At 53.7% G+C, this 15146-nt stretch overlaps 1 protein-coding gene across 3 annotated transcripts; it reads left to right on the forward strand.

The window, feature by feature from the left end:
• Positions 1-1302: 1302 nt before the first annotated feature.
• On the forward strand, positions 1303-5854 carry PLK5 (polo like kinase 5 (inactive)). 3 transcript variants are annotated; one of them, XM_086411471.1, is made up of 11 exons: positions 1312-1624; positions 2229-2342; positions 2495-2611; positions 3249-3378; positions 3474-3561; positions 3660-3755; positions 4388-4586; positions 4717-4843; positions 5001-5077; positions 5215-5300; positions 5538-5854. In XM_086411471.1, exons 1-11 carry the CDS (start codon positions 1331-1333, stop codon positions 5617-5619), a joined length of 1410 nt encoding a protein of 469 aa, XP_086267597.1. In that variant the 5' UTR covers positions 1312-1330; the 3' UTR covers positions 5620-5854. The 3 variants fall into 3 exon arrangements, 2 of the variants coding, with proteins under 2 accessions (XP_086267598.1, XP_086267597.1); XR_015167367.1 differs by lacking the exon at positions 5001-5077 and having other exon boundaries at positions 1303-1624; XM_086411472.1 differs by lacking the exon at positions 3660-3755 and having other exon boundaries at positions 1304-1624.
• The last annotated feature ends 9292 nt before the right edge of the window (positions 5855-15146 follow it).

Genomic DNA, 15146 nt, shown 5'->3' on the forward strand with positions numbered 1-15146 from the left:
TAGGTGGCAGAGATGTGACCCTGAGAGGAACCTGGATTCCTGCCTGCCCATGCAGATTCCAGGGCAACAGTGACGTGACAGCTCAGACCCACGGGCCCCCCAGCTGCCCTCCTCCGGTCACACTGCACCTGATTCTCATTAGCAGGGGACTCGGGCTCCCCAGCCCCAGTCAGCTGGGCCCCACCCCACCGCCCCCCCCCCCCCGCCCTGCACTGGCCTGGAATCCTTGACCCTGGCACTGAGGCCAGCCCCCCTGGAAAGGTGCCAGAGGCTGGCTCCCATCAAATGCACTGAGGCACCCTTAGAGTTCCCCATGCCCTGGGCACCCCCATTTGACATGCCAGGTGGACATCTGACTACACAGAAGGTGCTTTCTATCCCTGGTGGCTTGGCTGGGCCGGACTCTGAAATCTGGTCTCTGGAAAATTCCAAGGCCTAATTCCAGCCAAACAGAGCCCTCCTAACCCCTCCCCATTCATTGTGTTATGTAACGTATGGGTATTAATTCTGAAGCATCTGGAGGCAGCTGCCTGGATTCAAACCCAGCATTGCCCCTTCCTGGCTGGAGAAGTGAGTTTACCTCCCTGGGCCTCAGTGTGTTCATCTGTGAAATGGGGACAAGGCCAGTACCCGGGTCTCAGGATCAGTGAAAGGGTGACTTGAGACAGCGAAAGTATGAGGCACAGCTCAGAGGTGCCACCATAGTTCCACGGGGCCCAAGCCTGCCCTCTTGTCCTCTATCCGCTTGCCTCTCCATGGCTGCCCAAGCCAGAGCCAGTAGTCACCAACCCTAGTGCCTCTCCTTTAGTCCCCAAATCCTGCTCCTCATGCCTAGTGTCCATTATGCACAGCAGCTTCCTAGCAGTGCCCCTCTGGGCTGCACTGCCCTCCCCACCAGCCCCAGTCCCAGAGATATTAGGCTTCTTCCCCTTCCTCTCTCTTCCTCTGAACCCTGCTGTGGCTCCCCAGGGCCGAGATGATCAAGCTTCACATTGTCATACAGGCAGGCCCCAGGGACCTACCTATCTGCAGCAGTCCCATGAGTGTATTCAGGACGACTAGACTCGAACCTCAAGTGTACCTTGAGGGGAGCCCCGCTAAGCACTCATTCCCACCCACCCTTCCTTTTGAGGCCTCGAGAGAATGAGACAAACCTTCTGACTTCAGTTTCCTGCTCAGAGAAATGGGCGCGTGGACAATTCACAGCTTGGTGGAAGGCGCAGGATTGGAGAAGCCAGCGAGCCGAGCGCGCGCGACTGGCGCGGGGTTTACGTGCAGGATGCCAGCGCCGCTCTGGTCCCTGGAACTCCTGCCAGCCCGGCGTCCCCGCATGCCCACAAGCCCCCACGCGCCCGCCCCCTCCCGTACCGGCCGCCCGGAGCGTCTGGACTCCACCCCTCCCCCCTCGGCCAATAAGAGGCGCCCCAGTAGCGCGCGGCCCCTGGAGCAGCGCTGTGCGCGGTGGTCGCGCCCGAGGCTGCGCCAGTGCGCCAGCCAAGGCCCCCAGGGAGGGATGGATCCCCGGCCGCGGCGGCGGCGGCGCAGTTGCTGCCCGCTGGTCTCCGTCTTCCTGCGCGACCCAAGCTCGGGGCGCGTGTACAGGCGCGGGAAGCTGATCGGCAAGGTGGGGACTCCAACACTCCAAGTCCGCGGCAAGGGGGCCGGGCGGAGCGGGGGTCCCAGCCCGGCGGAGCGCAAGCGAGATCTCGACCCGCAGATGAGCCAGTGTGTGCCCTGGCTTTTGTCTCTGCGTGTCCGCGTGTCTGCGGGAGTTTGGAGGCTGGCGCGGGGCTGGCGTGGGTGGGTGCCCGGGTCTGCGATGTACTCGCTGTGCGGCGCGCGTTGTATGGCGGGAACCGGTGTTGGGCGTGCAGTGCTGTGTCGTGGGTTATGTCCAGGGTATGGGTGTGTTGTGTGTTTTTGAGCCTTGGTGCGGACTCAGACTCTGTTTTGTTGTCCCTGTGCGTGTGTGTCTGCGTTTGTCATAGGTCTGTGCTTTCTGTGTGCGGGCGTTGTAGCGTGTGTCTGGGTACTGTGTTGGGGTTCTGTGGACTCAGCGTGTCCAGGTATGGAGGCGTCTGTGATGTATCTGTGTGCCTTCGTGTTCATCTGTGTTGTGTTGCTTTGGGGATCCAGGTAGGAAGGTGTGAGCTGTGTGTGTGTGTGAGGAGGCCTGGCCATCTGTCCTCACACCTGTATGCACCCAGCTTGACTCTCCTGCCCTGCAGGGCGCCTTCAGCCGCTGCTACAAGCTGACCGACATGTCCACCAGCGCTGTGTTCGCGCTCAAAGTGGTGCCTCGTGGAGGGGGCGGGGCTGCGCGGCTACACGCCCGCTGCAAGGTACTATCTGCGCGTCAGTGCCCAGGAGCCCCAGAACCGAAGCGGGTCCCCAGAGAGGTCCCTGCCCTGGGGGTGTGGAGCTCGCCTGTGGGGCATGAATGCCTCGGGTGTGGGTGCCTACCGGGTGTATACACATGGTGCCCTGCCTGCAGGTGGAACGCGAGATCGCTCTGCACAGCCACCTGCGACATCGCAATATCGTGGCCTTCCACGCCCACTTCGCTGACCGGGACCACGTATACATGGTGTTGGAATACTGTAGTCGCCAGGTGCGGGGGCGGAGTGAGAGGGAGGCATGTCCCCTCCCACCCGTGTCTGCTGAGCTCATCTGTGTCCCCCCACCCTTGTCTGTCTCTCCTTACCTGTTTTAACCTGAGACCACACCAGGCCCACCTGTGCACCTCTGCCCACCCAAAGGCTCTCTTGACCCACCTAGGCACATCTTAGCCCATCTGTGCTTCTCCTGTACTCAGCCAGGCCCCACTTGCCCACACCTGTCTCCAACTGGGCAGCCCTGCCCCCTTCCCCAGGTTCAGGGCTCCCAGGGCCACTCCATGGTGCAGCCCAGAGCCCAGATGTCTGATTGGCGGGAATGCCCGTTCCTGGACCCAACTGAACTTAGCTGCACCTTCACAGATCCCTTGAACTCAGCCCACTTAAATACACCTAAGCTCACCTATGCCCAGCGTGTACCCACCTTGTGTTCATCTCTGGTCTACAAGCTCATTGTGGCCCCTCTGTCCACTGAACTCCTGTGCTCATCCTCGAGCTCAGAGCTCACCAATGCCCATGCCACAATCAGCCACGTTCACCTGGGCCCAGCTGAATTTTCCTTTGCCTTCTTGGGCCCCTGGAACTCACCTGTGTCTCCTCGACGGTGGTGTGGCACCTGTCGGGCCCCTGCAGTCGCTGGCCCACGTGCTGCAGGCACGGCAGACGCTGACGGAGCCCGAGGTGCGCTACTATCTTCGAGGCCTGGTCAGCGGCCTGAGCTACCTGCACCAGCGGCGCATCGTCCACCGGGACCTGAAGCTCAGTACGGCCGGGGCGGCGCTTCGGGGCGGGGTGAGGGCGGGGCTTCCACTGAAGCCACGCTCCTTCCTCACTGCCCGCTGCGTCCCCTTCCACAAGGTAACTTCTTCCTGAACAAGAACATGGAGGTGAAGATCGGAGACCTGGGGCTGGCCACCAAGATAGGGCCAGGGGGCCGCTGCCACAGGTGACTGCAAGCTCTGAGCCGGCTCTCTGGGTGGGTGCAGGTGGGCCTGGTCTGGTGTGGGGGCCCCCAGTCTTCCTGAGCCCCCGTTATGCCCCCAGAGTGCTCTGCGGGACCCCAAACTTCCTGGCTCCAGAGGTAGTGTCCAGAAACGGACATTCCTGCCAGTCGGACATCTGGGCTCTGGGCTGCATCATGTGAGTCGCCCTGGGAGCCCCAGGCCTGGGGAAGGGGGGCAGGAATGCCCAGGTGGGGACAGGCACCGGCAGGTAAGGACAGGTGTAAGCATATACGGAGGAGGTTGAGTGTGGGGACAGGCAGGTATGAGCAAACATAGAACCTCAGTGTATGCAGCTGGGGGGCAGGCAGGAGCAGGCACCTGCCATCACTTGAGCCTACAGGTATGAATAGGGATACAGGAGGGTGTATGTACAGCAGAGGACGGGTTTGAACATACCCAGAGGTGTGGACAGGTGTGTGCAGGTGTTAGGTACACAGGCAGATCAGGACATTTGTACCGACATGAGGTATATGCAGGATTGGAACAGGTGCGAGCAAGCATAAATTAAAACTGGAAAGGTCTATGCAGGTGTCCAGGTGTAACCCAGGTGCAGGCAGGTGTACAAACAGATGCTGGTGTCTTCTGTGCAGACAAGAATGACTAGGTGAGAGTGGATGCAGGGCGGGTGTGAGAAAATGAGTGTGAAGCAGGAATGGTGTCAGGGATTGAGGGTAGGGGTGCATAGGTAGGTGTGAACCAACCCTGGATGCCCAGAATAGATCCAAGCAGGATCTATTCTGCCCTGCTTCCTGCCTCCGACCCGGCCAGGTACATGGTGCTGACTGGCGTCCCTCCTTTCGTGGTGGCTCCCCTGTCGGAGATGTACCAGAACATCCGAGATGGCCGCTACCCCGAGCCTGCTCACCTGTCTGCCAACGCGCGCCGCCTCATCGCCCGCCTGCTGGCCCCCAACCCGGCCGAGCGGCCCAGCCTGGACCACCTGCTGCAGGATGACTTTTTCACTCAGGTGTGGAGTGTCTGGGGGACAGGGCGGCCCCTCTATGGGGTGTCTCAGCAGCCCCAGGTGAGGGTCAGGACCCCCAGGTAGCACAGGTACTCAGGAGCAGCCTGCTGACCTCCAGCTCCCCACTCTAAAGGGCTTCACCCCGGACCGGCTGCCACCCCACTGCTGCCACAGCCCACCCATCTTCGCCATCCCCCAGCCTCTGGGCAGACTTTTCCGAAAGGTGGGCCGGCTGCTACTGCCCCAGTGCCGGGCGCCCTGTGAGTACCTCTCCTTCCCCCGTCACCTGCTCCTCCCTGCCCTGCATCTCACACACCTGTCATATCCCCTTCCTGCTCTGAAACCATCTCCACGGCAGATGCTCTCCATGTGGGGCCAGGCTTTGCCCCCACCCCCAAATCCTTGTGCCCCCTGCAGGCCCCTTGGCTTCTCAGGAGGCCTCAGGTCCTGGAGAAGATGGTTCAGACTCTGACTCCATGGAGTGGGGCAGTGAGGTGAGGGCCAGGAGCAGGGAGGTAGTGGGGAATGCAGAGGGCGTCCTCACAGCTGGCTGGGCACGGGAAGTCACGAGGTCTCCATGGGGAGGCCAGAGCCCGCCACCAATTCCCAACATCTGTTGCTCCCTCCCCAGGACTCCCTGTTGGAGAGTGGGGCTCTGTGCCCCCGAGGTCCCCATCCAGCTGCTGGCCCAGGGGACCCTCCAGAGTGCCCCGGCGGGTGAGCATGCTCCATCCTAGACAGGAACTGTGGGCAGGGGTGAGGGTTGCGAAGTGGGGGGTGAGGATTGTGCCTTGCTAGCATCACAGCCCTTCTCCTGGCCTCAGTTTCCCCACCTGTAAAGTGTGGACAGTGTCTGGATTCCTGGGTTGAACATGGGACTTTTCTGGATGTGGAAGCTGGGGGTGGGGTTGTCCTCCATATCCTGTGCCCCTCAACAGAGATCTGTCTCCCCAGGACCCGAGGGGAGTCCAAGGCAGGGGGTAGAGGCAGCCATCAGGAACCTGCAGCTCTACCTGGATTCGGGCCCCCCAGGTAGGGGCGGCACAAGATGACGTGAGATTTGCTGAGAAGCCCAGAAAACAGACTTCCGGCTTCCCCGGCCACCCCCTGGGCTGCTGGATTTCCCTAGGCTCCCCATTCCCGCCTTTTTCCTCTTCCAAGGATTCCATCCGGGCTGCCACATGGGCTTGAGCTATTTTATTTTTAATGCCAAAAAAAAAAAAAAAATGCTTAATGAAATAAAGCAAAGCCCTGCAGTGTTTTGGACCTTACACGCGTTTCAGATTTATTCATTGCTAAAAGTGGCTGTGACCCCAGGGTCCCCCAGTCCTCTCCCCTCAAGGCAAGAGTTGCTTGGGTTGTCTTTGTTTTTCGTCCACACCATGCGTTATGCAGGATCTTAGTTCTCCCTATCAGGGATTGAACTGGCTCCCCCTGCAGTGGAAACACAGAATCTTAACCACTGGACCGCTAGGAAGCCTCAAGAGTTGGTTTTCTATGCCCTGGACCTTTCTCCCCATCTCCTGTGCCTCCACCAGGCCCCTCCAGGAACCCCCCATCATGTCACTTCCTCCTTGTGCCCAGCCATGCAGGACCCCCCAGGAGAGCAGCAGCCTGTTTTCTGGGCCCCCAAGTGGGTGGACTATTATAGCAAGTATGGCTTTGGCTACCAACTGTCAGACGGTAGGAACAGGGTCTTGGTTCGGGATAGCACCCACATGGCCCTGCACCCCCCAGGGGGAAAAGTCATGGAGTTCCTACCCGCTGTGGGGCCAAGCCCTCCCTGCCTTCACCTTTCTTCATTCACTCAAGTATTTAATAAATACCTACTGTGCATACCTACAGGTGCTTACTGCCTGCTGGGGGAGAACAATGCTAAATAAATGAATCACTAAGTTGATTTTGGTGGCAGTTTTCTGAAGAAAATAAAGCAGATGAGATGACAGACTGGGGGGGGGCGTGGAGGCAAATCCACAGAGTGGTTGTGGAGGGAGGGGGTTTCTGGGGAAGTGATGCTCAGGTGAGACAGGAAGGATGAGAAAGGGCCTGTCGGGAACAGCATGAGAGGCAAAGAGAACAGCATGTGCAGAGCCCCCAAGATGGGATCCAGTGCGGTGGGTTTGAGGAGCGGCATGGAGGCAGACATGAAGTCACAGAGCCTCACAGGTGACTGCTGGGGTTGGGGGCAGGAAGGAGAAGTCTGACTTGTACTTTTATTAACAGGAGACCAGCAGGGAGGTGGCTGGATTAGCTGGGTGGACAATGGTGGTGACTTGGGCTGGGGTGGTGGCTGTGGAGGGGTAGGCAAGGGCTGCAATCTGGGTGTAGTTTGCAGGTTTGTGGGGGGGGGGATGGAGCAGCCACCAGGCAAGAAGGGAAAGTGGCAAGAGGGCAGATGTGGGGACCCATCAGGGTCTCAGCATGGACAGCCAAGTCTGAGGCGCCATGGGTCTGGAGTTTAGGGCCAGGGTTGGGACTGGATGGACAGAGAGGGCTTGGACCCTGTAGAGCTGGTTTCAAATCATGGTCCAAGGATCTACAGGAGCAGGTGTCCTCGGGTGTGAGCTGCCCAGAATGGAGCCCCTGACTCCATGGTCACTGCCCTGTGCCCCCCCCAACAACAACCAGGTAAGCTATGCGCCCCACTTGGAAAAGCTGCAGATGTTTACCCTGAGGAATGAGCCCAGACTCCTGGGCGCCCTGCTGTTCCCCAGGGCTGCTGTGCTTCCTGGTGTCCAAGCAGGTGGTGCTGCTGCTCTTCAGCGATGGGATGGTGCAGGGGATCAAGGGGCCCCCTCAAATGGGCCTGGTGTGTTGCATGCTTTTGGGAGAAAGCCCTAGGAAGCAGTTGGCTCCTGGTGGAACCAGGAACTGAGACTTATGACTCCCAAGCATAAAACTGGAAATAAAATGTGTTCAAATGATGGCAGAATGTCACTGGGGATCATGGTCCCATGTGGTCACCGGTAGCAGCTGGCAAAATGTCATCTCATTGCAGAATCAGTTGTAGGTTATCCTGAGCGATTCTGGCAATCTCTGAGAAATTGTAGCCGCTCTTAAAACAGACTTCCAACGCAGTAGTATACAATCCTTACTATCATCTTAGAAAAATTTGTATGATTTTATTTTATAGTGAAAACCCCATCTCTGTTTAGACCAGAGTGCCCTGACCTGGGCTGGATCTCAGAGGGCAGGATTGGCTTCAAATGGCCATGCCCAGCGGCAGGGAGAGCTGGCAGTTCCCAGTGAGGGAACTAGAGGAGTTGAACAGCAGTGAGGAGCTGCTGTTCCCCAGGACACAGGCTTGAGTAGGAGGTCTCACTGGGTGGTTATGGGCAGGGGGTCCTATCTGAGCCTTGGTCTCCCTGTCTACACGGTAGAGCCCTGGCTCCTGGCCTGGAGTCCCCATGGGTGGGGCAGCCACTGAAACTCAGGTCAGGGCGCCCTCAGTCTCCTGTCCACTTGCCCTCCAAAGGCCAGGGCCCCTTCTCCCTTCCACCCCAGGTTCTCCCCACATTGGCAGATCAGCAGCAGCAGCGGAGATCAGGAACAACTCGTGCTGAGCAGGGGTGGTGAGGAGCTGCTGCTCACAGTCTGGGAACTGGGCCAGCCTGGCACCTCCTACCCGCTGGGCATCCTCTGGGGCCATGGCTGTGCCCCAGGCACCCACCAGCACCTTCAGCATGCCATCCTCATGCTACAGAGCATCTAGCGATCCTGAGGGTCAGAGTAGACCTCTGCATGTTGATGGACCCAGGACCCAGGGTCCATTTCTGCTCCCGTTGCCCTCCTTTCCCCACTGAGTGACGTACTCGGGGGCAGCATAGGGAGTGTGCAAGGGGTGCGGGGGCCTCGCCTCACCTCTAGACATGACTGTTCAACCCAGACTTGTGTCTGGATTTGTTCTTTTTTCATTAAAGGAAACTTGACTCTGCAGCCTGCCCCATCTGCCTCTCTTTGGGGCATTTGAGGAACTTTGGCAAACGGGCACCCAAACCCAGCATGATTTGAGCCCACCGCTCTCTGTGACACAGATAGATGGGCCAGATTTTCACCAACACAGAAATCCTTACCAGAGTGGGGTTCTGCCATGACCAAAACTCTCAAGTATGGAACACTGCTTAACGGATGGGCAGGCAAGACACGGAAGGGGAGGCTGGGAAAATGGTGACCTCTGTCACACCAGGGCAAGACATTTGGCACCTGCTGCTGCTGTTGCTGCTAAGTCGCTTCAGTCATGTCCAACTCTGTGCGACCCCATAGACAGCAGCCCACCAGGCTCCCCTGTCCCTGGGATTCTCCAGGCAAGAACACTGGAGTGGGTTGCCATTTCCTTCTCCAATGCATGAAACTGAAAAGTGAAAGTGAAGTCGCTTAGTCGTGTCCAACTCTTAGCGACCCCATGGACTGCAGCCTACCAGGCTCCTCCATCCATGGGATTTTCCAGGCAAGAGTACTGGAGTGGGGTGCCATTGCCTTCTCCACAGAGGAACCTGGCGGGCTACAATCCACTGGGTCGCAAAAAGTCACCTGCTATCAGTTTCCAAATTGCAACCTGACATATGAAGCTAAATCCCCAGGGCTGATGCCTCTCATCTCTGGTCCTCTTCCTTCCTGGGGAGGAGGCCCCAGCAAGGTTCTCTGGATCTTTCTATCCATTTTCAGGCACTTATGCTTCTGTGGCTTCCCTGGTGGCTCAGCTGGTAAAGACTCTGCCCACAATGTGGAAGACCTGAGTTCAGTCCCTGGGTTGGGAAGATCCCCTGGAGAAGGGAATGGCTACCCACTCCAGTATTCTGGCCTGGAGAATTCCACGGACTGTATAGTCCATGGGGTCTTGAAGAGTCAGACAGGACTGAGTGACTTTCAGTATGTTGCTATGGAAAAAATTAAACCATTGGTGTTGCTCTTTTTCTCAACACTGTGACTCGGTGCATTCCTGCCTCTGGGTGGAAAGACCCAGCTGGTGATTTTGTGGAAGAATGGAGTGAAGGGAGGGAACGAAGGGGCTGGGGGTCCATCAGGGGAGGTCACAGGCCTGAGTGTGGTCAGACCTGGGAAGAGAAACTGTTCTGCATAAAAGAGGGAGAGTTTAGAATCTCCTTGGACTCCCTGGAGAACACGGAGGAATGGGGTGTGAGCAGAAAAGTACACAAACCGTGTGTGGATTGTGTTTTTTTTTGTTTTTTTTTTTTACTTTGCTACTATTATTACTACTGAGGTAACATAACATGAAATTCACCATTTTAAAGGGTAAAGCTCCATGGCACTGAGTGCATTCACACTGTTGTACAGTTACCACCCCTGTCTAGTTCCAGAACAGTCCATCACTCCAGAAGAACACCTGTCCTCATCAGCAGTCACTCCTCACCCCTCCACTTCCACAGCCCCTGACAACCAAGAACCCACTCTCTGTGCCTGTGGATCTGCCTGGAGATCCACACTTCCCATTTTCTGTTCTGGACATTTCCCATCAACAGAATCACATGCTGTGTGGCCTTTTGTGTTTGGCTTCTCTCACCGAGTATCATATTCTTTTTTTTTTTAATTAAAAAAATATTTATTTATTTGGCCTTGCTGCATAGCATGTGGGATCTTAGTTCCCAGACCAGGGATGGAACCCATTCCCTCTACAGTGCAAACCCACAGTCTTAACCACTGGACCTCCAGGGAAGTCCCGAGCATGGTATTTTCAAGGTCCATCCACACTGCAGTGTGTCAGAACGTCACTCTTTTTCCTGGCTAATACTCTAATGTATAAACGGATGTTTCAAGTCACTCAGTTTGGGGGTGATGCATTACCCAGCAATAGCTAACTAATACACATGCCAAAGCATGAAAAGAACCCAGCCCCTTTTCTGCCCAGAACATTTGTTTCTGGGAGTGGAGGGGAGGCAAAACATCCACAGTCCATTTAACTGTGCATCTTGCAAAATGACCTACCTAGAGTATTTATTTCCATCTGTTTGTGGGCGTAAGAACAGCAACAATCTGTGAGAATCGCCCACACCCTGAGCCTACAATGGTGGTTTATTAAAAATAAACCAACCACGGAATATATTAATTTCATAACCTCCCAGACCGATTCTTATTTCTAGGTATGAGAACTTCGAGAGATGGCAAAGTGCCCACACCACCCTCATACTGAAAATTTCTGGAATCTTCTTCAGAGAGGTTAACTGTGTGTCTTAAGAAATAAAATTATTAGAAGAATTATTAGCCTCACCTTTTGGGGCATTTACAACGGGCTGGAGCTTCATGAAATGGAAATGAATTCATTCCAGGGATGACCAGGCCTTTTTTTTTTTTAAAGAAACCACGGAAAGCCTATTTAAACCTGAAAAGTGAGGGAAAATTTGGCTTCACTCAATTCTACCCTTTTCCCCCAATCTAAAGCGTCGGTAGAACCCAGCCTCTGGACTACCTACCTCTTCATTGGTCTGTGGGAGCATGTGTCACGATGCCTCCTCCAATCACCAGCAGGTGAGGCGGGACCAGGGCTGGAGCATCCCGGGCAGGCACGTTGGTTGGTGCCATGGCAACCTGGTGTGCCATCACAAAGCCTCTCTGGCTCCAGGTCCTGACTGCGGGCACCTGGTTCCCCATCTACTCTAATTCTCAAAGTTCACCTGAGTGCTTTCCCCCTCCCCATTTAACAGATGAGAAAACTGATGCACATGCGTTGCTAGCAGAACAGCTGTAAGTAGGTCAACCTGAATCATATCAGACTGCCTCACTGAAGAGTTTAAAAAATTCTGATGACTCAGGGGAATCATGCTGAGCAAAAAACAAAAACAAAAACAATGTCACAGTCTCATATACTGTAAGATTATGTTTATATAGCACTTTTTAAATGATATCCTTTTTGAAATGGAGGACATTTGAGTGGTTGCCAAGGTTAGGGAAATGGGCCACTGTGGTGGTGTATACATGTACCCACCCTACTAATACAACTGTAGATAACTAAATACACACACATACACAAACGCAAGAAAAACTGAGGAACTTGGAAATCTGATTTAGATATAAATGTATCCTGGTTGAGGTACCGACTGTCGTTTTGCAAACGCAAATTTTGCGGGAGACTGGACAGAGTGTATAAGGGATAAGCATTATTTCTTAAAACTCCAGGGGAATCTACAATAATCTCAATAAAAATTTCAATTAAAAACTCTGTTTTAGGCGGATTCATTTTGATATTTGGCAAAACTAATACAATTATGTAAAGTTTAAAAATAAAATAAAATTAGAAAAAAAAAAAAAAACTCTGTTTTGGACTTCCCTGGCAGTGCAGTGGTTGAGACTCCTCGCTTCCATTGCAGGGGTGCAGGTTTGATCCCTGATCTGGGAACTATGATCCCACATGCCAGCATACCTCGACGAAAATTAAAAATAAAACCGAAAAACTGTGTTCCTTGGTTCCTCAATAAATTAAACATAGGACTACCAAATAATTCAGCAATTTTATTCCTAGGTCTCTATGCAACTAAACCTGTGTGCCTCAACTACTGAAGCCAGTACTCAGCAATGAAGACCTAGCACAGCCAAAAATTTTTCTTTAAATTTTTAACATAAAAACAATTTAAAAATTCATTCCTCAAGGATGAATGGATAACAAAAGGTGGTCCATATATACATTAGAGTATTCTTCAATGATAAGAGGAGAGAAGCCCTGACCCTCCCTACACTGTGGATGAAACTTGAGAACACAATGCTCAGTGAGGGAAGCAGACACACGAAGACACACAGGGTGTGATTCCACTGATGGCAGATGTCCAGAACAGGCCGATCCATAGACACAGATCCTGGTTGTCAGGGGCTGGGGGTGGGGAGTGACTGCTAATGGAGGTGGGATTTCTTTTTGGAGTGATGAGAATATGCTGGAATGAGACAGGGGTGATGGATTGGCCAAATTGTGAATATACTCAATGTACACGTCAAAGTGGTAAATTTTGTTATGTTTACTACAATTGAAAAAAAAATCCTGCTGCCCACATGGCACCCAGACTAATTATGGGGACTCAGGCTTTGATATTTTTTAAACCTCCTCATCCACACTGAGGATCTGTGTTGGGAACCACTGGTTAGAGTACGTGAACAAGACATGAGAGCCAGATCTCCAGGGAATATGCGCCTGATGTAGATTGAAACCAACTGACTTGTAAACAATAACAATACACTCGAGGAAACGGAAATGCTGCCCAGAGAGTTACTGTTAAGAAATCAGCCTTACCATGAGGACTCCCCTGGTGATCCAGTGACTAAGACTCTGCACTTCCAATGGAGGGGGCCCAGGTTTGATCCCTGGTCAGGTAACTAGATCCTATATGTCTTAACTTTTTTTTTTTTTTTAAAGTTATTGTTAACAATTTTAAGTTCTGATGGTGACATTGTGGCTACGTGTGTTACTCAGTAAGCATTCTGGCTTTGTGGACAAATGCAGTTTGCTACAGAGCCTGGTGAGGGTGGGGCAATTGGAGAGAAACAGCCAAGAATTGCTGGGGAATTTGAGAATTGGTTATTTGCTGAAGCTGGGTCCTTTGGATTGACCCTCTCTGCTTGGATTTACATGTGATGTTTCCAACACTAAAAAGTTCTACGAGTCAAGCATAAGTCATTTTAGCTGGGACATGAATCCATCTTAAGGGTTGCTTGAAATAAACGAAAATCAGATGTTCCAACTCTGCAAGCGGAACCCTCCATGTGGGTGGGTATGTGGGGAGATTCCGGGACACAGCCTGTTCAGGGCCAATTTGGTCCAATCCCCGAGAAATGGGATGAACAGTTCTCACTGGGGGAGGGGAGGTTCCTGCCACCAGGGGAGACTTTAGAACATTTTCATCGTCAGAACTGGGAAAGGGGGGCTCCTGACATCGAATGGGGGGTGGGCAGGGATGCTGGTCAACCCCCGTAGTGTCCAGGATGCCCCTCAGAGGATGATCCATGATCCAGACCCCAAATGACCACAGTGCCTAGGGGGAGAACTTACATTAATTATCTAGAAAAATAAACTCCAAGCCCTACTCACACTGGACACCAGGGTAAATTCCCAACGGTCAGATGGTGTAAACCAGGTGGCTTCCAGCGTTTGTGTCACCTCCTCTCCCACTCAGGTGTGTATTTAAATGTGCGCAGTGTCTCAGGACCTCAGGAGGTCAGGCGGTTAGGGATCTGGTTAGGCTAAAGAAAAAACCCTCAGTTTCATTTGGGTAGCAGGGAGCGGTCCCTGTCGTGTATTCAGTCAGCAAACGTTTAGGGAGGGCCCACTGCGTGCCAGCGCTGAGTTGCTGAGCGATGGATTGTGGGCTGTGGAAGGGGACCGGCTTATGTCCTGAGGAGCCCACAGGCCTGGGCTAAGGGCAGTTACACCCACTTTATATAAATAATAAGGAGCGGGCTCTGCGGCTGTATCGGGCAGAGTGTCATGTGCAGCTTCGGCCACACGGTGGCGACAGAGGACGGGCAGTTCTGGTCCCTCCCGGCCGCTGGAGGGGCCCGGCTGGGGATGGCGCAAGGGGTTAGTAGCAGCAAAAGTACTTGGGGCTTTCTGGCTTCCTCCAGCTTCCGCCCCGGAGCAAACCCGCTCCTGGAATAGCAAGGATCAAGGCGCTCAGTCCATATCCATAAATGTGTGTGGAATTAATTCTGCTCCAGGTTCACGAACCTGCCAGTCCCCACCCCACATCCTGGTGTTGTTCAGTCCATAAGTCTTGTCCCAGCCTCTCGGAACCCATGGACTGCAGCACACCAGGCTCCACTGTCCCCGGCTATCTCCCTGAGTTTGCTCAAATTCATGTCCAGTTGAGTGGTGATGCCATCCAACCATCTTATCCTCTGCTGCCCCCTACTCCTCCTGTCCTCAATCTTTCCCAGCATCAGGGTCTTTTCCAATGAGCTGGCTCTTCACATCAAGTGGCCAAACCATAGTGTTGACTCTACAGACCTTTGTTAACAACGTGAGGTCTCTGCTTTTTAATATGTTGTCCACATCCTGTTAGGCTGCTCTGCACCTTTAAAGTCAGGGTGGAATTTAGGAACCACAGGAGGGACCTCTCCAGCAAATATGTGTCTCCCTGCAAATCAGTGGCTTCTCATCCCCCTCCATGCCTCATAGAGTTACCAATGAAGCAAATAAAAACATAATATGTTCTGTTAAATCTGAATTTCAGGTAAATAACCGAATGATCATCAGGTAGAGGGGTGTCCCAGGCAATATTGGAGACAGATTTTGACTAAAAGCATGATCCACTGTGTATTAGAAATTCAAGTTCACTGGGTGTCCTCTGTCTTCTAGGATGCATTATTTCAGCTCTGGCCTCTGGCTTCGGTGTCTCTTGGACATGCCCTCATTCTCATGGGGTGTTTTGAGGATGTCCTTACTTTCTGGCACCACAAGATGTCTAGGCTCATTTTGTAGTTTCCCTGCACAGGGCATAGAATCAGCCATTTCTCCAAGGTGCTGGGGCAGCTTTTAACACAGCTGTGTGAGTTTCCCATATTGAAATGAAGCACCACACATGTGGGGGCTTAAAGCAACACAAATTTATTCTCCCTAACAGTCCT

Source organism: Bos grunniens, chromosome 7 (assembly GCF_055505025.1).
Source record: "Bos grunniens cultivar Pamir isolate PY7600 chromosome 7, Bosgru_T2T1.0, whole genome shotgun sequence".
NCBI lineage: Eukaryota > Metazoa > Chordata > Mammalia > Artiodactyla > Bovidae > Bos > Bos grunniens.